General features: G+C 41.9%; 2 protein-coding genes across 2 annotated transcripts in view; both read left to right on the top strand.

The window, feature by feature from the left end:
- Positions 1–16,509, top strand: part of LOC139911373 (collagen alpha-6(VI) chain-like) — a 33,907-nt gene extending 17,398 nt beyond the window's left edge. The window contains 6 exon segments of the mRNA XM_078287056.1: positions 106–461; positions 1,943–2,021; positions 2,433–2,578; positions 7,947–8,032; positions 9,366–9,401; positions 16,506–16,509. Of these exon segments, the coding sequence (XP_078143182.1) occupies positions 106–461; positions 1,943–2,021; positions 2,433–2,578; positions 7,947–8,032; positions 9,366–9,401; positions 16,506–16,509 (707 nt within the window).
- Positions 16,510–16,534: 25 nt separating this feature from the next.
- LOC144541919 (collagen alpha-6(VI) chain-like) overlaps positions 16,535–24,215 on the top strand; it is a 33,048-nt gene continuing 25,367 nt past the window's right edge. The window contains 6 exon segments of the mRNA XM_078287055.1: positions 16,535–16,610; positions 17,549–17,960; positions 17,962–18,155; positions 20,924–21,511; positions 22,484–23,053; positions 23,397–24,017. Of these exon segments, the coding sequence (XP_078143181.1) occupies positions 16,535–16,610; positions 17,549–17,960; positions 17,962–18,155; positions 20,924–21,511; positions 22,484–23,053; positions 23,397–24,017 (2,461 nt within the window).

The raw sequence follows: 24,215 nt of genomic DNA, 5'->3' as shown, positions 1-24,215 counted from the left end.
TGAGAAGTGTGACTTTGTCTCTCTGTCTGTCTCCCTTTCGTTCCTCTCTCCTCACTCTCTCTTGAATGATTGCTAATGTTAAAGCCATTTGTCTCTCGCCTGCAGCTTGCAGCATTGATATCGCCATGGGATTCGATATTTCTCAAAGGACTGGAGCTCCTGGTCAGCTCCTGGTCAGCGGCCAGACCAAGCTCCAGAACGTCCTGCCAGAGATTGTCCGCTACGTTTCCACCCTGCAGTTTCTGTGCTGCGCTGGTCCCTTCCCCATCAAGCCCAGCATCGCCTTCCGAGTGGTGAGTCGCGACGGACAAACCCTGTATGACTTCAACTTCGAGGGCTACAACGAGGATGTGGTGAAGAAGGTCATGACCCATCAGATGTCCGAGGCCACCTACTTCAACACGGCTCTGCTGCACTCCTTCAGAGACAAGTTGAAGGCAGAGTCCAATGCTAGCGTGAAGGTAAATCTGAGAGATAAAGTAAAGGCTTGCATACACAAGGACACCTCAGTACCAATGTATTGTGTCGATGTCCCAGTCTATCAATCCGACATGTTTTGTAAAGGTGATGTTTTTCTATATTGTTATAATTAGGGGTCCAAGCACGAAGTGCTGGAACCCTATTGTTTTTGGTCAGATTATTATTATTCCGCTTCTTCTGCCCTAAAAGTATCTAGATCTCAGAAACCGTAAGGGCTACAGCAACCAGACTTGGCAGATAGGCCCAATATCTCAGCCGCTACTCAGGCAACAAAATCCACGCAAATTGGCTGCATGATGGCGCTGTAACAAGCACCTTTACGTTTTGGCCTATAACTTCTGAACCGTAAGTGCAAGAATCAAAATTCCCTGGATTCCTTGGGTCATTCCGCATCTATCCATATAGGCCACGCCCCGTCCGTTCCATCTAGTAGATTTTCCGACAATTTGAATTTTGTCCAAAAGTCCATTGTGCTCTCGCAACCAAATTTGGTACACGTGCAGGTATGCAAAAATTTGTGTGCTTTCACCTATAGCGGGCGCTATAGCAACATTTCAAATTGTATGGCCATAACTCGGTGACTGTAGATCATAGAAACAAAATTCATTGATTGCTGGATTTCTTGGGTCAAGCTGCATCTATCCATATAGGCCACATATATCCACAAGGTCTTCTGCCATTTTGAATTTTGTCCAAAACACATTTTTCACTTCTCCTCCTACACATTTTGTCTAATCTTCACCAAATTTGGCACACAGCATATATGGACTGTCCTGCATAAAAGTTGTCAAAAGATTTTTGATATTCCATACCGTTTTGGTACAATTGGCTTTCAAAATGTGTAGGCGAGGCCTAACATACACAAACCGCCATAAATCAGGAAGTTGTTGGCCTACCTTAAACAAATTTTGTACATATGTGCACGGGTCAACTCTGAGGTAGCATGCACAATTTGGTGGTATTGTACCTATAGTTGACACTATAGCAATATTCTAACTTTAAATGACCACAACACAGGCTTGGTCTCATTCAGTTGAATTTCAACATTGGTGTCCCTTGTTTCCCCACTGTGTAATACCAACACCAGTGGCCTAGTGGTAAAGGCAAAGGTCTACAGTGCACAATTCAGGAGTCTGGAACCAGGCTAGTATAAAGGTTCAATAAAGGATTAAATTCAGATTCGATAACCAGATTTGATACTGTATTCAGATTAGATAAAATGCAACCCTAGTTATGGCTTTAATACATTGGTTACCAATGCATACCGTCTGAAAAGTCTGAAAGGACAGCGAGTCGTGCTTCAGGGGAATCACGATCACAGTTGGAATATCAGATCGCTTGGTTGAAACAAATTGTTGTATCACAATGATTTGCAGATGTTTCTATATAAGGTGGTGTGTCATTTTCTTTCCAAGGACTCTCAGATTTAACAGTCTAACACGTGACTGACCTTGTCCCTCAGGTGCTGGTGATCTTCTCAGATGGACTCGATGAAGACGTGATGAAACTGGAGCAAGAATCAGAGCTTCTACGACAATCTGGTAAAAACTGGGGGATGCAGAGGTGTTTCCAGAATGTTTTACTTTCACTCACTCTTTGTATACACTCAGCAAATGCCCACTTTTAAAACCTTTCTAAGGTTTTAAAGGTACCATTATTGATGTTGAGCTTTACAGTGTACAATCAGTATTCAGAATCAGAATCAGTTTAATAACAGTGTATAGTAAATGTACAGGAATTTGTCTTGGTGACACTGGTGCAGAGAAACAAGACATTTTGTAAGACATACTATAAACTATACATATCAGTCTACATATCCTCATCCATCATTAGATATTCCATAGCCATGTGCTTTAGAGCAACATGTCACACATTATGGTTGCAGCTATCCTGCTAAGCCATTAGAGTTGAAGAGGTGCATGAAGTAAACAATCTGTCTGATTTTTTTGCAGGAGTCCATGCTCTGCTGACCGTTGCCCTGGAGGGAGTCCACGATGCCAGCCAGCTCCAAATGGTGGAGTTTGGTCGAGGGTTCGGCTACAAGCTTCCTCTCAGCATCGGCATGGAGGACATCAACAACACCATTCTGAAACAAATTGTAAGTCATTAATACTTATTATTACTGACTAGTGTAATAGCCTTAACAAATGAACTCCTTTCAGGAGACTAGACTGTCCAACGCCTAGCTGCACTAGGCAACTTCGCACTTTGGCAGTCCCAAGTGGCCACACATTTTTTTAAATTTGAAGGACCTCATTAACCAGAAATCATGTGCAGTGACGTCAGTAAACTAAATGTCTTCTTCTTGGACTTTTGGACTTTACTCTACAGTTTGGATTGGTCACTTCCTGTGTGGTGAATATTTCCCACCAGTGACCATACCGACATCAGAATTTAATTTGGACAAACAGGAAGAATCTACAACGTCTAGTTAGTGGGGATGGGACACTCTGATCTGCTGCAATGCCACTTTGTGATTTAGGCTAATATGGCAGCTGATTTTTTATATAAAACTCCTCATGCAGCTTAAACAATAAGCGATTTCAGACCCTGTAACCAATCCTGAAACTAACGTGTGCTACGTGGAGATTTCCGTGAGATGTAATGATATAAACAAACAGCCAAACACACGGACCAGCTGTGTTGTTGTTTTCACCTCTTTCCTAAAGCTTGTTGTCAAAGTCGGCCCGAGTAATGGCAAATCGATGAAGTGAGCGAGTAAACATTTTCAACTAGTAAACTTGCTACCTGCCTCTTCACTTGTCATTGTGGGACATGTGACCTTCAGCGGGAGAAAAATCTGGCAAAGCGAGACTGGTAACGGGCGATATTTCTCCGTAGGTATGTTTATTTTAGCCATTAGCCTTTATGCACGGTTTGTCCTTAAGGGCTTCCGTCGCCTAGTAGCTTTGCTGTGTGTTTACAAATGTGTTGCGGTTTCTGTCACCCTCTAGTGGTCAGAAAAAATTGCTTAGTGTAGCTTTAAATAACTCTTTAACAGTGCATTTTCTATTCCCAATGTAACACCTTTCAACAGGGCCCAGAATTGGATAGAGAACCATTTCGAAAAGGCTTCTTCAGTGTTTGGTAAGGCGTACACATCCTTGATTGGCAGGCTATTCAGCTTACATCAGCTTTACAGTCTGAGGGGTGGAGAGGACATGGTCTTTGCTTGAATGGAGTTAAGTCTGAGAGCCGAATATGATGCTTGACGGCTGTAGTATGTCCATAGTATAAGTTACGCATAGCAAATACTTCTGACACTGAGTTCAGCTTACTTGTGATCCTTTTCGTCCACTCTTTATATAGAGGAGAATCACTGAAATCAAACTGCAGGGCATCCACTGACTTAGGAACGCTTATGCTATTTCATACAGTTGTGGTTGAGTCAGGACGGAACAAATCAGACACTTCATTATCTTGGAGCATGTCAGATGGTAAGGGAGAACCTCCTGACATGGGTACGTACAGCTGGGCCATGGTCTTACTGACAGGCACACAGAGTCATGGGAACTCTCACTCTTTACAAGAATGGGCAGCTTGAAAGATATCTGGGCTGGAGCTGTCATGATGTAACTGCAGAACAGAAGCCCCCCTGGCAAGCATGATGGAGTTGAAGGCTCAACCAGCAGAAGTACAGCTGGAGTATCTCTAATGTTCCTGGCGTATCCAGTCAAAACCATTTTCTGGCCTGCTGGAACGGTGACACACTTCTTGTTGTTGCGCCTTACGTCACGTAACAACCAGTTGTCCAGTCCACTTCTGGTACACACTACTCGTACTAACCAAATCGGCTCTCAAATTCGGTTGTCAATACCTGAATTTTCAGGTAGAGGGTTCAGTTCTAGAATGCGAGTATCACTCTCCTTTAATAACCGAACTGTGTGTGAACGTAACAGGATTAAGCACTCCAATGAGGAGTGATAACCGTATATAGTTGCAGTGTGTACGTAGCCTTAGAGTGATCACTATACCTGAGTTGTCTTTTGAACTTCACGTACTCATATGAATATACTCGTACATGCTCTCGTTGTAAGCTAATTTTGTCACATCATATACTGCATTGCGACCAGGGAACTCCCCTTGACAAAGTTCAGATCACTGCTTACCTTGACGAAGAACGGCTTAGACATGAATCCAAGGTATGATAACAATGCCCGTTGTGCCGTGATGACTGGACAGATAGCAGACTCCATTAAAAGTGACCTGGCTGCTAGAGTTCGAGCGGTACGATACCTCTCCATTCTCATCGACGGGGATACAGATATCTCGAATGAGGAGTGTGAGATTGTTTACGTCCGTCTGTTGACTGTTGAGAAACAATAGTTTGGTCTGACAATAGAGACTACAGCATTCCCATGCACTGGGTGAGTGTCTTTAGGGTAAGGGTTAGTGTAATTGGCTTCATTGTTGCAGTGCAATATTATAATATATCAAGGAGTAGATATGCAGGCTAAATTATAAGAACTGCTGGGACAAGGACATAGGAGTTGAATAACTGTCAGAAGGGCAGTTATACTTAGTTCTTTATGATCTTTTTGACAACGTTTTTCAGCACTTGAGATAACATTGTTAACAACCAAAGGGAAATTGTATTTTTTTACTGAATAAAACACTGTAACCGTGTAATCTGATTGGCAGTCTACAACACCTCTCTAGTTTGTGCTCCAAGCAAAAAGGCAAAAAGCTTACCGTAGAAATAGAACCCTGCCAACAGCCAGTGGTTTCAGCAGTTGTCTGTTGGCGTCAACTTTGCTCACACCAACCATCCTGATTGCAGTGCTGAGAAGTACTTGTTATCTCTGGAGATATTCAGAGGCCTTCTCACCTCCATCATGATGAGTGCTGAGAAATTTGGTAGAAATGTTCTTCTCCATCATTGACCATTGTCTGACTGAAGCACTTTGACATAATCATAAGGAGATGAGTGGGACCCAAGCTGTTTCGCAAGCTTTCCAAAATCATCCTGCACTGAACATCCAGAGTTAGGTGGTCCTGGAACATGAGTTCAACATGTAGGTACCATGTTTCAAGTCAGCTTCGCCAGGTGGCTTTGGCACCCTACCTGAGAAGGACCATAGTCTCTTGGAGTCTTGACTTGAGACAGAGGATGATTCACTCTTAATCACACGGTCAAACATTATGCGTTGAATGTCTGGTGGGTTCAGTATGTCGTCACCTAAAGCTGCTGGAGTGCCTGGTACAGCTTTTGTCTTAGGCTTGGTTGCATTGCCTGACCTGGAGGTAGGTGGGTAGGTTCTTCCTTGATTTACATATCAGAGGTGTACTGCTGACGTCGGAGTCGACCTCCCCAGCCTACTACTGCTACTTTGATCACTAGAATCGACTCCGGCTGAGGACAGGAGCTGGGTTCTGGTGGCTTTTATAATTGTCTTAATATGATCTAGGTGTCAATTTATATTAGGGTCTCTAGCTATTGGTAAGCTATTGTGTGAAAAGTGTGTGATGGGGACCTGAGAATCAAATTCTGTAATAACTCTCACTGGTTTAATCCTCACTATTTTAGAAATGATTGCATAATTCTCAAAGAAGTCAGAGATTTCCAGATCAGTATCATTATCAGTAATACCATTGACTGATATTGACTGCCTAGCATTTATCCCATACTCTTGTTCAATATCCTGCAGCATGCTCGAAAAAAAATAGCGGGGGGTGGGGGGAATAATTCCAACGGTTATCAAAATTTCATTGGATTACATTTTTATATCTGCCCCCGAGTGCAGAATGAGTCATCAACAGAAATGTGCTGGTCACTGGAAAGAGACACGCATTTTGATATCGATTTTTTTTGTCATTTTTTGGCCTGTATTGGTGAACACTAAGTCCAGCAACATCAGCAAGAAGGTAAAAAAAAAAAAACAAAAAAAAAAAAAACACGGTTTTTAACTAATAGTAATTTAGTATTATTTAGTATTTATTTTAAATTCATGAAGTCTTTAAGAATCTAATTCACAGCATAAACATGACTGCAGTCACAACATATGAAAGCAGAATGTCACATTGCTGCATTTAGCTGGAACATTCACAAGTCCATAACTTTACTCTTTGGGCAAAAAAAGAAGACAAATCAGAAAATTAGCTTTGCTCATTTTACATGCACATAACATAAAATATTCTGATTGTTTTTCTTTCACAATCATGTAAATCAGTAATACCAAAGTCAGCTCCATGAAAGCTTTTATCTTTTCCATCAAAGCTATCTGCCGATGAACCTCTGCTAACCTCTCGGCTCTGCTAGCAAACAATCAAGGAAAGAAACTCACCGGAGAATCTTGAAAATAAAACCAAAAAGCGATCCTCGCTGGTCACCCAGTGAGCTCCAGCTGCTTATGAGAGCAGTGAACTTCAGTTCTGTTACTTTTACTGTTGAGACTAGCCAAATTCTTAAATTGTAATTTCACTATTTCAAGCTGCTTTCTCTCTTCTCCGTCTCCCTCTCAGCCTCAGAGTGCGGTACAGATCCTCTACAGGAGCATTACCGCCCCCTAGTGGGGATGATGGACAATAGCAGTTTTAACTCATTCAGTCCTTTAGCTGGGCTGCACCAATTAACCCTGAAAAAAATGCTGGATGTTATGATGTAAAGCCTGCAACATTAGTATGTGACACTGATGATTACTTCCGCCAAGGAGGTTATGTTTTCGGTGCCGTTTGTTTGTCTGTTTGTCTGTTAGCAGGATTATGGAAAAACTACTGGCCCGATTTTCATGAAACTTCATGGAAGGGTGTAGCATGGGCCAAGGAAGAACCCATAACATTTTGGAGCGGATCCGGATCCGACTCACGAACAAGCAATAATAGCACGAACCTTGGCGGAGGTCTGCGCTCTCCGAGTGCCCTTCTAGTTTTTACTGGTTCATGGAATAAAAATCTACTTTGTAACTCAAGTGACACTTTGCAATTCACTTCTCCAGATAGCATATTTTATACCTAATCCTCAGTAGGCTGGATCTTTTCTGATTTTGCTCTGGTGTGCAGCGAACAGAGCCTGATCCACTGCTTGTTTAACAGCTGAAAGTCAAGTGGAGAAAATATGTAAATGACTTCCCATGTAAAGGAATGTTCACTGGCAAGAAAACAGCAGTGAGCTTTAGTGGGTTTAGAGTGACAGTGAAACTGTTTGTTTGCTATTTATTTATTTACACTATAATATTTCACTGTACAATGAAATGTAAATTGCATGGATCTAAGTTTGCAGAAGATTTTTCAGTCTGATTCGACTGGTTCTGCTGCCAGTAGAAACTCTACACACTTTTGCAGTTTATCTTTTAAGTATAAGGACCTTAAAAACAGACTGTCAACAAACTGTATCGCTACATAACTAAATTATTCTCTTATGCCCTTTTTTCACTTCCACACTGTCTCTTCTTGCTCCCTCCCTCTCTTCTGACACTCATCTATCTGCTGTTTTTCTCAATCTCTCCCTTTCCCTCTCCTCCCTTTAGTTTCTGTCTTTCTTCCTGTCCCGTACAGAGTTGCGGACAGGAAGTGCTGGAGCGTCCTGTGGGAATGATCCGGGCATGACTCAAAGGTGACTGGAATACACCCAACTTTTAACTTTAACATGATGTCAAGAAAGAAAAAGTGTCGAAAACAATTGTAAGCTGGTTTGGGCTAAGAGCAAACAGACACTTAATTTCATAAAATTAGCATACTTTAAAACGGTCCTGATTGAACGGTCAGTATTTAGAATCAGATCAACAACAAAACAACAGATAAATATTTGCTGTCAGTTTAACAGATTGTGTATCAGTGTTTCTGAATCACTGTTATTTCTAAAAATGTCCAGTCAGCAGGACTCAGGATGGGCTCAGGGATCCTGTCTGATGAATTTGACTTTCCTTCTGATTGGCTGCTTGTACATTTTACATTTTAGTCATTTAACTGAGTCTCTTATCCAGAGACTTCTTCAACTCTCTTCTATAAGACAGGAGGATGATCAGGAGGATTTTAGCGCTACACTCCAGAGTTACTCCTCTCTGCATTTTTTAACGTTGTCCTTGTTAAACATATCATGTGCAAATTAGACAAATCAATTTGTAACCGTTAACGTTATTATCTACTTATATTTCTATCTCATGTATTGTACTATCTGTATGTATCAATTGTTTTCATTCTGTCATTTACTTTTTTCATAGTTATTTTGTAGTTGGTTAATTTTTTTTTTCATGACAGTTATTATTGCTTTGTGTAAACTATTATTACTTTTGTACTCTTTTTCCTATTTTAATAATGTTTTCATTTTCATTTGTAAGTCATTTTCATTTCCATTTTTATTTGTAAGTTAATTATTTGTCAGTTAATTTCCTTTTCAGTGACTCAGTTGTATTTGATATAGGTGTCGTCTCACGGGTTTTTTTCAGCCACCTGCATACTGGACAATCTTGTTTAATTCTGTCTAGTGACATTTTACATTTTACTTTCTTGCACAAATAAACTAAAACTAAAGATAGAGAAGGCGTGTGAAGTGTTAGTATGGTTTTAGTTGTGGCTGGAGTTTCATTAATGACTCTTGAGAGTTTTGATTAGTTTTCCATTGAACCTTTTCCTTTCCTCCTAACCGGCTCTGGTTTCTATCAACAGGACGTGCCTGGACCACAGGAAGTAGGTAAGTAAGTAAAACTTTATATAGGTCTTTCTTAAACATGCAGTTACAAAGAGAAGGAAAAGAAACAGAAAAAGAAAATAAATACAGACAAGAATACAAACAACATGCAGACGATAAATACATACAGACATTAATACACACATGACATGAGCCCCTTTCACACATGGAACCTGTAAAATTGCCGGATTAATTTTTCCTTGTTAGTGATGTGATGGGGACCAATAACAAGAACCTGTGTCTGTGTTTGTGTCTCCAGGAGGAGAGAGGATCGCCTGGACCCAGTGGACAGAAGGTACAGGACAGATAGATAGATCGATAGATAGATAGATAGATAGATAGATAGATAGATAGATAGATAGACAGGTAGCTAGATTATGAAATGTTATTAAATTAATGGGATCACAATGGGAACAGGTGGTGACCATCCACATGATGTAGAAACAGTGTTTTAGTCTGTGGGGAAACAGAAACTAGGGTTCCACCTGCTTGGGGTTTTGAAGGCTAATGCTGATGTTTTTTGGATTGACAATCGCAATAATCAATAGTTGGTGCTGATATGAAATATCTTTACATTTAAACGTTTTGATTTGCTGGGAAAAAAAACCAATCCAGATAATTCCAAGTATTCAGTGTTTCCCCCAAAATGTTATTCCTGTCAGGGTGGAAAAGCCTCTGAAACAGAACTGAGACCATCATGGGACACTAAAACTCTCCACTGAAAGCCAGGATGATACTACAACTACAACAACTGCAGCCGCTACTACTGCTACTACAAGTACTACTACTGCTACTACAAGTACTACAAGTACTACTACTGCTACTGCTACTACAAGTACTACTACTGCTACTGCTACAAGTACTACTGCCGCTAATACTGCTGCTACTACTACTGCTACTAAAGTACTACTGATATTGTAGGTGGAGTTTAGGGGTTTCTGGGGGGCATGTCACCCCAAATTGGACTGTGATGATGATGAATGCAGAACTGCAAAGCATTAATAAACATATACATTTGAAAATACATATGGAAGTTTGGTACTGAATTAATATTTTTTTATTTTATTTAACTGTTTTTGTGTATTAACATAAATTGTTGTGTTGTTTAATATCATCGTGGGATGAGTGTGTGATTCCATAGCATGTTTCTGCTGTTTGCCAGTAGGCTTGGCTGTGAAATGCAAATGAAACATGGATGCCAGAATCTTCTTTAAATGTCGACATGTCACAGAAAATGAAATCGTTTCATCTGACAGTGTTTCTCTGTTGACTGCTGAACCGATCAACAATAAAGATCACATTCCTTGCACTTCTACAGACAACGAAAATACTAACCATCCAGAAACTAGCCATGCTGGAGCTAGCCATGACAAACATGCATCAAACACGGCATTGATCCGCTGTTACAAAACTATCCAACCCCGCTCAAAATTGATGTTCACGTCACTGCCACCGAAATGGAGCTTTTTGCACTCAAAAGGTGAGGTCACCTTAACAACACTTAATGAACTGATCATTCAGATGTGTCCGAACTTCTATAAAGTTGTGCAGTTGGCTCTCTCGCTGCCGGTCGGGAGTGCAACATCCCAAAGAAGTTTTTATGCCATGAGACAGATACATAACTGGCTACGCTCCAGCATGAGAGATCAAAGATTCTCCTCACTGGATCTTCTCAGTGTTGAATGGGACTTGACTGAATGATTGGGCCTGGAGAAGATAGAGGAAATAAACAGCAATAGGAAAATACAGTGCATCATTATTCATTAAGGTAAGCGTCATATTCTTTGTATATTTGTAATATGTATTGGCCTGTAGGCTGGGCGAATGTGTGAACACTTCCTGTTTTTCTCCCAGTGTGGGACATATGCGCCACTTGTTGTCAGTCTGTGTTTGTTTGCTGCAGAACACATTTTGGCAGTTTGGGAAATTTCTGGAATTACATAATCCAAACCCAAACAGGAGCTTTGACCTGTGATCAGGCTCCAGTTTAACCCTGTGAAGCACAGCTGGTGAATTAACTTCTTTTTATAGAACAAAAATGGAACTTAAACTTAAGCTGAAATGTAAAAATCTGATCGATAAGTAATCACACATATTCACGTTAAAGGAAAATAGCAGATAGTAAAAAACAGCAGTTTGGTGTATATATAATGCCTATAACGCTGTAATGCCTTTGCTATCTGGTGCCTTGGCAGCAAAGTGTCTCCTGTAGTTTTCAACCTAGACTTTGGAACGACAAGCAGAGCTGCCAGAGGACCTCAGGCTGCGTCCGGGGGGATAAAAGGTCAGAGACGTAGGGAGGGGCCAGCCCGCGCCTGGCCTTAAAAGTAATTGAAATCATTTTAAAATCAGTCCTGAAAGTGACAGTCAGCCAGTGCAAGGATGCTAAAAGGGGGATGATATGGTCACACTTCTTGGAAAGTTCACGAACCTCTGCTTCACTGCTTCTCTTCTCTGGCCAATCCAACACACACACACACACACACACACACACACACCTCTCCTCCTTGATGGACTGTTGGGCAGGACAGGTTGCTGCTGTGTGATGTATTGTACAGTACTGTAGTGTATTGTAGTGTAGTATCATGTGTAGTATGAGTGGGAGGAGCCCCCCCCCCCCCCGCAGGACTAGCTGCACCCCCCTACATGGCCACGGGACTCCTGACTTTGTGCAGCAGCGGACGCGGAGCGGCGGAGCTGTAAGTTTCTTTTCTCTTCATCTGCATGAAAATATTAAATATCACATTTACACTGAAAGATAAAAGGGACAAAATGAAAAGAAGCTGCAGCTTTGTGCGAAAGTCAGCTCACCTTTAGATCTGCAGATTAAAGTTTACCTGTCTGATCCAAATCTTTATGAGCTGAATTTATATTCTGTATCACAGTAAGCAATATCAAACTGATGTAAATTAGTTTGTATAAGAATAGGAATAAGACATTTATCCTTTTAAGGGATAAAAAGTATCAAGTAATTCATTCATGTTTGCTTATATTGATGGTGGTTTGTGTTATGAAGAAATCCTACAAAAATTAATTGCAAAGAAAAGGGGGCAGAAACTGTAAGTTTTTCTTCTTGCTCCTTTTCCATCATGGTGTGTGTGTAGGCTATATGGGTACAAATGACATTAGAGTTGAATATTTTGTTTAGAATGTATATATATATATACATAGTCTCTTATGTTTCAGTTAAATGATTTACTGCTGTGAACGAAATAAGATTCAATCAGAGTTGATTCACCTTTTTATGTGAACGGCCATTCAGTCATTTAATACTTATTCAGAAACCACTTGAGAAAGCTTTCAAATGAAAAACACAAAAATCTTGATAACCAAGAACTGTGCTGTGAATACCACACAGCCCTGAAACAATACAAGAAAATTATTAATCAAAAAAGGGCAAAATATACAGATAATGTACTAGTCAAACTAGAAGAGGTAATAGACCAAAATTCATTTTGGAATCTGTGGAAAAAACTCAGCCCATCCAAACATAAAGATGATGACGTTGCAGTCTAGAATGGCAGTGCTTGGAAAAAATATTTTTTCAATCTATATCAAAATCCAGAACACCATGATCTAAACACACACAATACTTCCACCATTGAGAAATTGAAATCATTAGAAATAGCAATAAAAAATAACCAAAACACTCTAGACAGCCCAGTCACATTGGACGAGCTAAAAGAAAAACGTACAGATCTGAAAAATGGAAAGGCGTGTGGTATTGATGGTATCAGAACAGAAATGATCAAATACAGCAGTAATAAACTTCAAATAGCCATACTAAAATTATTCAATCTGGTTATAGAAAGCAGCATATATCCTGAAATTTGGAACAAGGGACTGATTACTTCTATATTTAAGAATGGTGATAATCTGAACTCCCATAACTAAAGAGTTGTATGTGTGAACTCTAACCTGGGGAAGCTATTCTGTAGCATTATAAATTCAAGAATTATATCCTTCCTTACGGAAAACAATGTATTAAGTAAATCCCAAATCGGCTTTATGCCAAAGCATAGAACAACAGACCACACACTTACCCTCAGGGGCGTGCACAGACTCTCTAAGGGGCAAAAACATGAAAGGGGGCACCTCTTCCACCTGCACCAGCCTGAAGCCACCTGGGTTTGGGGGGCATAAGTGCATGTTGATATAGCCCCCCAATGTGAATATACGTTTAGGCTGAATTATGTCACACACACACACACACACACACACACACACACACACTCACACTATCTCTCTCTCTTTCTCTCTCTCACACACACACACCTTTCGCAAGTGTGTCTTTCAGTGGCATGGACACTTTCTGAGAAGGCATTTTTTCTTCTTTTTTTTTGTGTTGTTAGGGCCGGCCTCATATATTACTTTATATAGTCTTAGAAATACACAAAGACAGATGCAGTTCTTTGCAGTTTCTCTGCGCTCCATCTGATGAACAAGCCAAACCCTCCCTCCTTTCCAGGTTAACCCTAACATCACATAGACACCAGTGAATAGGTTATAACTGGGATGATTAATCAAATCAAAATGTGGATACCAACTCTTACTCTGCGATCCATGTTTTATTTATTAAATTAAATAAATTGTCATCAGGAATAATAAGACAATGCTGTTGACCATTTATTAAAAAAACTTCCATGGGTTTAAATTTGGGGAAAAAACTGAAAAAATAGGGGGAAACCCTGACCTAACACCAACATAATTTCAAATCAAAATTGAATGAATAGAATGACATAGGCCTAGAGGTCTGCTAAATGAAAACAATTATTAAGATACTTTTAAAATGGCACAAACTCATCAACCTACACTTACTGTGAACACACATGTAAACAGACAACACATGTACACACACACATCCGTGCAAACACTCACAAATACACACATACAAACACACAGTCTAGGGTGCTAGCCTGGCTGACAGACCAACAGGTAAACAGCGAGTCAGTGCATCAGTGATGTTAGGGCCCTATGGTAGAAAAAACATGTTTCCTTGTGATTTTTTGGCAAAAATGAAGTGTCCCATTAGAATGTCCCTTTGGATGAAAAAAGTGAGGGTCTCATGTTTTACTAGGGTGCCCCCAAAGTAGAAAAAAAACATAATTAATTTTAATTTTTAAGTCATTTTTGCCCTAATGTCACACCAGATGGATATTTGAGCAGTGCCCCTCTGGTGAGACATTAGGGCAAAAATGAAGCATGGAAGGGGCCGGAGGGCCCGCGTACCATTAAGGCAGCGGCACGGGATTGAATCTGGCCGGTACCTCTGCTGCATGTCATCCCGTCTCTCTGCCCTGTCTTTCCTGTCAATCTCTACTGCCCTGTCAATAGAGGCCAAAATGCCCAAAAAACATAATGAAGTATTGGAAGTGGCCATTAGGGCCTGGACCTACCCTGGTTAAATAAAGGTATATAGCTTTTTTAAAAAAAGGGCACTTTGGCACTCACAGCAAAAAGGGCAGGGGCAGTTGCCCCCCCTGCCGCCCCCCTGTGCACGCCACTGCTTACCCTCCATACCCTTATTCAAAAACACATGCACCAAAAACCTAAAGGAAAAATATTCGCCTGCTTTATTGATTTTAAGAAAGCTTTCGATTTAATATGGCACAATGGTCTCTTCCATCAATTACTCAGAAATGGTATTGGGGACAAAATATATGATTTGATTAAATGCAAATAGTCAGAAAACATGTGTGCTGTAAAAAATCAGACAAAACATAATTCTTTAAACAAGGCCACGGGGTCCACCAAGGTTGTGGTTTGTCTCCAATTCTCTTCAATATATACAATACATTGACCAGTTAACAAAATTACTAGAGAACTCCCCAGCTCCAGGATTGAAATTACAGGAAAAAGAAGTCAAGTGCCTCTTTTATGCAGATGACCTGCTACTGCTATCAGAAACAGAACAAGGACTCGAAAAAAATGTAATATACACCATAATTACTGTGAAAATTGGGCATTGAGAGCTAATCTAGAATAAACTAAAATTATGATATTTAAAAAAAAAAACTAAAAAAAACAAGGTCACGAATTAAAAAATATCTATTTATTCTTGGTGACACAACACTGAGTCACACAATGGAGTATAAATATCTTGGTCTGACTATCGGTGCTTCAGGACATTTTGTCAAGGCGATGAATGCATTAGCAGATAAAGCCTGTAGAGCCTATTACAGCATCAGAAAGCATCAATCCAAATTAACCCCCCCCCCCATCAAGATTTGGTTTAAGATTTTCCAAAGCACTATTGAACCAATTCTTTTATATGGAAGTGAAATTTGGGGTTCATTGATAAAAGAAGAGCACTGGGACTCTAACTGGCTATTGAAACTGGGCGCCATAAGAAACAATGGTTAGACAGAACATGACAACACTGAACAAAACTTAAGAATATGATATAAGAAAGCAACATGACTAATCACCTTAATCTGCCTTGTCTCCACTGACCAGGATTTAGCTGGGGAAGTAAATATCTTACTTATTACCCCTTTAAGGAAGTGACTTTTCTACAAAATGAAAATAGAAAGTGTGGGAATAGAAGTCTAGCTGTAGCTCGTCCACTCCTGCTTTATGCTGTTCATACCGTCTTATGGTTTTGAAATAATTCAAGACGTCACAGTACCGGCTGCACTGTTTGATTGACAGGTAATCTCTGGGACATGCACTGCACAAATCAGAATATAAGAAAAAAGAGGATCTGGAGGATTACTTTTTGGTTGAAAAATCTGGTAGATATCGCAGTAAAGACAAAAACACTCGAGGTGTGTCTTCCATGGACGTATTATTCTCATTCATAAACGGCGCTACTGCTGCTGAGTTTCCCAACTGTGACGACTTCCATTGTATAGACCCCAGAAGTGTGAAAAGGGTCTACTGGCTTCAAATTTCACCCGTGGTTTTGGCCACTTGATCTTATCTAGGTTAGCTAGTTAGCCTAGCTGACCTTTCAAGTTCAAACTATACTTACTAGCCTATAGTTATCTAGGTAAGCTAGTGAGCTAGCTGCTGACCTTCAACATCATGGACATGAGGTTTACATCAACCAATGAAATTATTTCCATATGCTGGCAGGCCGCCCTTCTTGCTGTGCCTCCTGGGAAGCAAAGCTATAGAGACTGCGTGCTATGCAATATATCTGACATAAGACATTAAGTATAACACTGCTGCTTATATTTTCAACATAGTTCCTCTTCAGTCAAGAAGTGTAGGCTCATTATCAGCCTGTGGTCCTGTGTAGCTCACTGGGTAGAGCAAGGCACTAACACTAGCCAGGGTTAGGGGTTCCATTCCCACTGGGGCCGCCCATACTGTAAATGTATGCAGTCATGGTAACGTGAAATGCTGCGGGTAAAAGTGTTCTCTGTATTCATATTCAAGTCTCTCTGTGTTGTAGGTAGAGAGAAACGTTAGAGCCATTCCAGCATGGAGGGGAGGCGGGGTCTTCTCTTCAGCCTCATCATAGCAGCGTGTTTCTATGGCAACACTGCTCAGACGACAGGTGGGTATGATTACCCAGCTATGACTTAACGTCCTGCATACCAGAACGTAAAGGATCAAGGGAAACATGCCTCATTTCAGCATTACATCAGCTCATAACATCTGTATAACCAATCTACTCTAGTGTATACACAGAAATGCAAGTAAGTGCACACATGCATGCACAAAAACACATGTACGTGCCTGCAGAAACACACACACACCTGTTCACACACACATACTGGGCCTTACAGAACAGATCTGAGTGGTGAGTTATGAAGTTCATGTTCATTACGAGCACCTAAAGAGCACCATTACTAACCCTGCACGGAAATGTGTTTCTTCGCTGCTGGCCACATGTAAATGATGCATTAACTGTTTCACAATAACACACAATAATGGGCATTATGGCACTGATCGCCAGGCGTTTAAGGTACGTAAAAGTTTAGAGTTGAAGCGATGAACTGATGTTGAACTCTTCTTAGTGACAAAGAAAGACAAAAGGATGTTGGCAGCTGATTCATTCCAGCCACCAACCTCCGTCCTGAATAGGGTTGGGTCAACAGCCTGTGTACCACTGTATGCACTATCAACACCGTTTGAGGAAAATGAACACCAGGTGTAAGCCCACCACTTTTTTCTATATTATTCTCACGCTTTTGCACCCATGGCACGCTTCCAAGAACCACCCTGGAGGTAAGTGCTTCGCAGTAGACCCCTGCTCCCATCCAAAAACTGTCCATGACCCTACAACAAGCTGCTCTCCCCTTCCCCCGGCCTGCACACAACACGTGGAACTCATCACTTGTAGTTTTAGATCATACTGACACTTTTGCACCCTTGACACACTTCCAAGAACCAAGACCCACCCTGGGTAAGTTTTGTAGCAGCACCCTGCAGCTCTCCATCTGCAAAACCCGTCTGTGATCTGACGACTGGCTGCTCTGCCCTCCCTCCCAGTCTGCACTCAAGAGGCGGTGGCCGACATCGTCTTCTTGGTCGACATGTCGCGGAGCATCGGCACCGAGAACTTTGAGCAGATCCGTCAGTTTCTGCACACGCTGGTCAACAGCTTCGACGTTGGGCCTGACCATGTCCGCATCGGCCTGGTCCAGTACAGCACCACGGCACGCACCGAGTTCCTGCTCAACACCTACCAGACTAAGGAAGACATCCTCCAGTACATCAGCAACCTGCCTTACAAGGGGGGCGGCACCCAGACGGGGCTGGGCTTGGATTTCCTGCTGACCGAGCATTTTGTGAAAGGAGCCGGAAGCAGGGCCGGCAATGTGCCGCAGAACGCCGTGGTGATCACCGACGGCAAATCACAACAACAACATGGGAGCTCCCGTGACGTGGAGCACCATGTCAACTATTTTGTACGCAATCAGTATCATAAAGGCAGACAAAGAATAGCTGAGGGAGATAGCGAACGAGCCACATGACCAGCACGTCTACAGCGTGTCTGACTTTGCAGCGCTGCAGGGGATTTCTCAGAGCATCATCCAGACGCTGTGCACGACTGTGGAGGAAGCCAAACGACAACAACTCCTTCTATCGGATCAAGGTAATTTGTGTAATACCACACACCTCGGGTGATTCAATGATCCAACTTTAGTAGTAATATATCTTTTTCTCCTTAAAAAGCCTAGCCTTGACTCCACTCTCTGTACCAACTACAGACCCATCTCCAAGTTACCTGTTCTCTCAAAGATTTTGGAAAAAGCCATATCTAAGCAACTGCTAGCCTTTTTAGAAGCAAACAACATCTTTGAGAAGTTTCAGTCTGGTTTCCGTCATAGGCATAGCACTGAGACTGCTCTTTTGAGAGTGCTGAATGACATTCTATTGAATTCTGACTCTGGAGAGACCTCCATCCTGGTTTTACTTGACCTTAGTGCAGCCTTTGATACTGTCGACCATAGCATTTTAATTAATAGGCTTAGGGAGTGGGTTGGCGTATCTGGAACTGCTCTTAACTGGTTTTTATCGTATTTATCTGATAGGAAATTTTCAGTGTCTGTTGGAGATAAGTCTTCATCCTTTGCTGCACTTACCTGTGGGGTCCCTCAAGGGTCTATTCTTGGCCCTATTTTATTTTCTCTTTCTACGCTGCCCTTGGGCCACCTGATACGTCATTTTAATATATCTTTTCATTTTTACGCCGATGACACTCAGCTATATCTATCTGTGAAACGCAACAACTTCAGTGGATTGGCACACCTAACTGATTGTCTTGTTGCCATAAAGGACTGGATGTCTCAGAATTTTTAAAAATTGAATGATGATAAAACTGTCCTTGTTATTTCCCCGAGGAACTTTCTAGGAAAGTGCAGGAGGCTCTTGGTCCTCTAGCCCTTAATGTCAAACCATTCTCCAAGAACCTCGGTGTTATTTTTGATCCATATCTGAAGTTTTCTCTGCACACCAAGATACTTGTTCAATCGTGCTTTTTTCAATTAAGAAATATTGCAAAAATTAGAAAGGTCCTATCTTTTCAAGAAACAGAAAAGGTTATTCATGCATTTGTATCATCACGACTTGACTATTTTAACTCCTTGTTTACGTGCCTCAGTCAAGGAGCTGTGGCTCGTCTCCAACAGGTCCAAAATGCAGCAGCTCGTCTGCTCACCAGAACTAAACGCAGGGAGCACATTACCCCTGTGCTTGCCTCCCTTCACTGGCTCCCTGTTTAGTTTAGAATTCATTTCATTCAATTCTTGTTATTGCTTTTAAAATTTTACATGGTGAGGCTCCTGAGTATTTAACTGAGCTGCTGTGTCCCTACACCAGTGCAAGATCACTGAGGTCTTCCAACCTAGGGCTGCTGGTCTCCCCCAGGACCAGACTCAAACTGAACGGCGATTGTTTTCTCTGTGCTCGCCCCAACATTTTGGAACAATCTACCTCTTGACATTAAAATGTCTGAAACGACGAGCTCTTTTAAGAAACGTTTAAAAACATATTTTTACTCCCTTGCTTTCCCTGACCACTGATATTATTTTATATTCTTATTTTCTATCTTTGCATTTTAACATCCTGCCTTGTTTTTGTTGTATGTGTATTGACTGTTGATGTCTTTGCTGTGTTTTAGTATTTTATTGTGAAGCACTTTGTGGCCCTTGGTTTTGAAAGGTGCTATATAAATAAAGTATTACATTACATTACATATCTGGAGAGTGATAGAGTGAAGCCAAATGGAAATGCTGATGGTTTCTTTTCTCCAGAAATCTCAATGGCCAACAGAATTTCCCTGCAGTGACATCCTGTTCAAATTTACCTGAGTGAAAGGGAAATTACCTTGACCAACAGAATATCCCTAAAACAATTCAAAGTTCTTCTGTGCCTCGTACCATTGTTCAGGATAATACATATTGCTAGCACACAGCTTGTGGTGATTATGGCTTTTTTAAACCTTAATTTACGCAGCCTAATGAAGATATAATTGAGTATGCATGCAATGCCTTGGTTTGCATTCATCCAGTTCCACACATTCACACTGGGATTTGCCCAGTACAACCACACTCTGCTACTGTTGGCCACTAAGCAGCTCCACAAGAGTAGTTGGGGATGGGGCCTTGTTCAAGGATTCATTGAGGTCCAATTTTATTTGGATAGTCCAATGTTGGTACTCAGCTTCCTATCAAGTGACTATAATGTGTCACTGAAAAGCGTATTGAGTTTCAACAGATGCTCATAATTGTATGAAAAACCTCTATAGATATTCAATGTCTGGGCTAAGGTTAATCTTAGGGTTGGGCTTGATGTTAGAAATAGGGTCAGTTTAGGGTCAGGGTTGGGTTTAGATTTAAAAACGGGGTCAGGGTTAGACTGCAGTCAGGGTTAGGGTTACATAGTCTGCGGAAATACACCAAATAGGTAAGTGACACTTCTTTTTCTCACCTTATAGTAAGTTGAGTATCAACATTAGACTATCCAAATAGTATTACCCACATTGATTATAGATGTCAAGGGAGGGGACAGCGCTACTCACTCACTGTGCCATTTTTTCACAGCAATACTAGGGTTTCGAACCAGCAGGTGTCTGATGACAAGCCTGCTTCCTTATTTGTGCAACACTCCTCGATTTGCTGCCCAGCATCATAATCCATCTGAGATCAAAATGAATTAAGACTTAGCGAGGAATTACATTGGCTGAAGACAGACCACAAGACTCTCAGGGTCTTTGGTCTCTTAGGTTTAATTTTCTCTCGGAAAAAAGAATAGAAATAATGTAAAACCCCAGTCTTTTGGTGGGTACATACACACACAAACACAGTGAATGTTCTTCAACCTGTCACTCCAAATGCTGACTGTCTTCTCTCTCCTGTCCAGAATGTGCCAATGCCACCGTGGCCGACATCGTCTTCCTGGTCGATGGCTCCTCCAGCATCGGCATCGCTAACTTTCAGGAAGTCCGGCAGTTTCTCCGCAACTTCATCGGGGGCCTAGACATCGGCGCTGACAAAGTTCGGGTCGGCTTGGCGCAGTACAGCGACGAGCCTCACCAGGAGTTCCTGCTGAAGGATCACATGGACAAACAATCTCTGCTGGCCGAAGTAGACAACCTGCCCTACCGAACGGGGAACACGGCTACGGGCAAGGCCATCACCTTCCTCCGGGAAAAATATTTCACTGCAGAGGCTGGAAGCCGCGCTGGCCAGCGGGTACCTCAGGTGGCCGTGGTCATCACGGACGGGGACTCTGTAGATGATGTGTTGGCGCCCGCCCAGCTCCTGAGAAAGCATGGAGTCATTGTGTTTGGCATTGGGGTGGGAGCGGCCAACATGATGGAGCTCCTGGCCATCACCAACCGACCCCACCAGCGCTTCCTGTCAAGCATTGATAACTACCAGGCTCTGCAGAGAGTGACTGACAGCCTGCTACAAACTGTGTGTGTCTCCATGGAGGATCAGAGGCTAGGTAAGGCAAAGAATTCTGGGAAAGGTAATGAGTGGTTCCACTTAGTTGTCTTGCATTGAATAATAATGTGAGAACACCAATAAGTAAATAATAGCAGTGGAACAGGAGGAGGAGGAAACATATTAAAGAAAAGCAATTATATGTACAAATATGTTTTAAGAGGTGATTTAAAAGATGACAGAGTTTGCAGCCTAAACTGTGGCAGGGCGCTCCTATACCTGGTTGTACACTACCTTGGGACGGCCAAGATCTCCCCGCCTGAGAATCTCAGAGTCTCAGGAACTGGCATGTCCAACAGCATATCTGCTCCAAGCCTACAGATGTAACACATGCTAGTTCTGTAGTGATTAATGTAGGATGCCTTAGTTCCAGTGACTTTTGAGGTCAGCCAGTCATGGTACGGTGACAACCAAAATATGCAACAATAAGACACAGGCATTTGGTAAACAAAACGGTCAGACGAAGAGGAAATAACAAGACATGAACATGTTGAGTTGAATTTACTGTTGTGCAAATTTTGTGTGGGAACCAGTAGTCCACAGAAATGTTTTCTTGGCAGGTCTCTGCAAATCCATTTAGACTTGTCTTCATTGACAGCAATGTAAACAAATTTCTTTCATGTGGAGTCGGACCTTTTTCAGGTGTGTGTCTGTGTGTGGTGGTGGTGGGGGTGGGGGATACATCTACCTATAGTAGGGGACAGGACAACAGTGGTGGGAACTAAGATGGGGAATTATCACCAGCTTCCGGCTAAATGCTGGTAAATTTAGTCTGTGGCTGGTAAATTAGTCTACACTTACTCAACCATCATTTGGTGTCCTATTCTATTCAAAAAATGAAGTTGGTAAAATAGTGAAAGTGGTATGTTAGTCAACTCTACCAGCCGCTTTGGCAGGTAACCAATCATCACCTCTCTGATAACAACATAATTAATTTCTGTTCCAACTGTTTTTTTTTTGTTTGTTTTTTCAGCCTTGGTCCAAAGGTTTGCAGACATTTTCTTCCTGGTGGACAGTAGTCTCTCCATGGCAGACTTTGCACATATCAGGAACCTCCTCAACCGGCTGGTCAACCAACTCAATATTGGAGCTTCTGCCCACCGATTTGGTTTGGCCCAGTTTAGCCAAGACGTCAAGGTTGAATTTCTCCTCAATGCTTTCAAAACCAAAGAGGAGACCATGGCCGCTGTCCGGCGTTTCCGCCTGCGCCGAGTACAGGCTAACGAGCCACGCAACCTGGGTAATGCTTTGCAGTACGCCAGCACTAACTTTTTCACCAGTGAGGCAGGTAGCCGGGAAGACAAAGGCTTCCGGCAGTTCCTGGTGGTCTTGTCTGGAGGGGATTCGGATGATGCTGTGTTTCAGGCTTCCCGTCTGGTGAAGTCTGAAGGGGTAACAGTGGTGGGGATAGGCCTAGGTGCTGCAACAGTGAATGAAATGAGGGTAGTAGCCACTGCTCCGTACATATACCAGTCTGCCAACATTGTACCTGCTTTGAAGACTGTCTTTGAGACCGAGGAGGAGGTGACCAATATTACTGGAGGTGAGGAAGGTTTCTTTATCATCACAGAATGATTCACTTGACTACTGACTATAAAGCAAATTAACTGAAAAGTTACTCAACATGGGATTTTTTATTTTTTTTAAGAGTGTTATTTCCTATATGAGCCAATTGAAAATGTATGGTTTCCTACAGCTTATTCACAATCTATCCACAAATACAACTCGCTAATGATTTTACCCCCAACCAAAATGCAGACACTATTTTACAGATTGTATTATTCTTCATTTTCAATGATATCTGAGAGGCTGAGTAGTAGATAGGGCTGGAATTAATTGGTACTAATCATTTTACCCCTAACCAATGATTACACACTCTTTCACAGATTGCAAAGCAGCCCCACTGGCAGACATTGTGTTCATCGTTGATGAGTCAGGTAGCATCGGTACTCCCAACTTCCTGCTGGTGCGCACTTTCCTGTACAAGATTGTGGCTGGCCTAGAGGTCAGTCCGACTAGAGTCCGAGTGGGCATTGTCATGTACAACGACAGGCCCACAGCACAGGTCTACCTGAACACTTTCAACGACAAGAACGAGATCCTTCAGTTCATCAAAATCCTGCCTTACCATGGAGGCGGTACCAACACTGGAGCTGCTCTGAAGTTTGCTCGGGAGAAAGTCTTCATCAATGAGAAAGGCAGCAGGAAAAGCCTGGGTGTCCAGCAGGTGGCGGTGGTGATCACAGACGGTGAATCCCAGGATGTCGTGAGCCAAGAGGCCGCCGATCTCCGTCGAGCTGGTGTCACCATTTACACCGTAGGGATCAAAGATGCCAAGAAGCCTGAGCTGGTACAGATGGCGTCTTATCCTTCCAAGAAACACGTGTTTATTGTGGACAGTTTCGCCAAGCTGAAAACCCTGGAGCAGAGCCTGCAGAAGACCCTGTGTCATAACATCTTTCGCCAAGCGATCACAATCAACACAAGGAGAGCAAGCATCAAACAAGGTTTGAGCCAGTGTTTTTTTAACAGTGGCTTTGGTCACTTGAATTTCAACAAAATCTATAATCAAAAAGATAAAGTCTAAGTTTAAGGATAAGGTCAGGTGTTATAGTGTATAAAGTGTAGTGAATTGAAAGCAGAGAATTGAATGTGTGCAGAAAAAACCCTTACTATGTGGCATTCTTGCTTTCCTTTTCTTTCCA

This window comes from Centroberyx gerrardi, chromosome 12 (genome assembly GCF_048128805.1).
Source record: "Centroberyx gerrardi isolate f3 chromosome 12, fCenGer3.hap1.cur.20231027, whole genome shotgun sequence".
Lineage (NCBI taxonomy): Eukaryota > Metazoa > Chordata > Actinopteri > Beryciformes > Berycidae > Centroberyx > Centroberyx gerrardi.
Note: the sequence above shows the minus strand (reverse complement) of the source record. Positions and strands in the feature narration are given on the sequence as shown.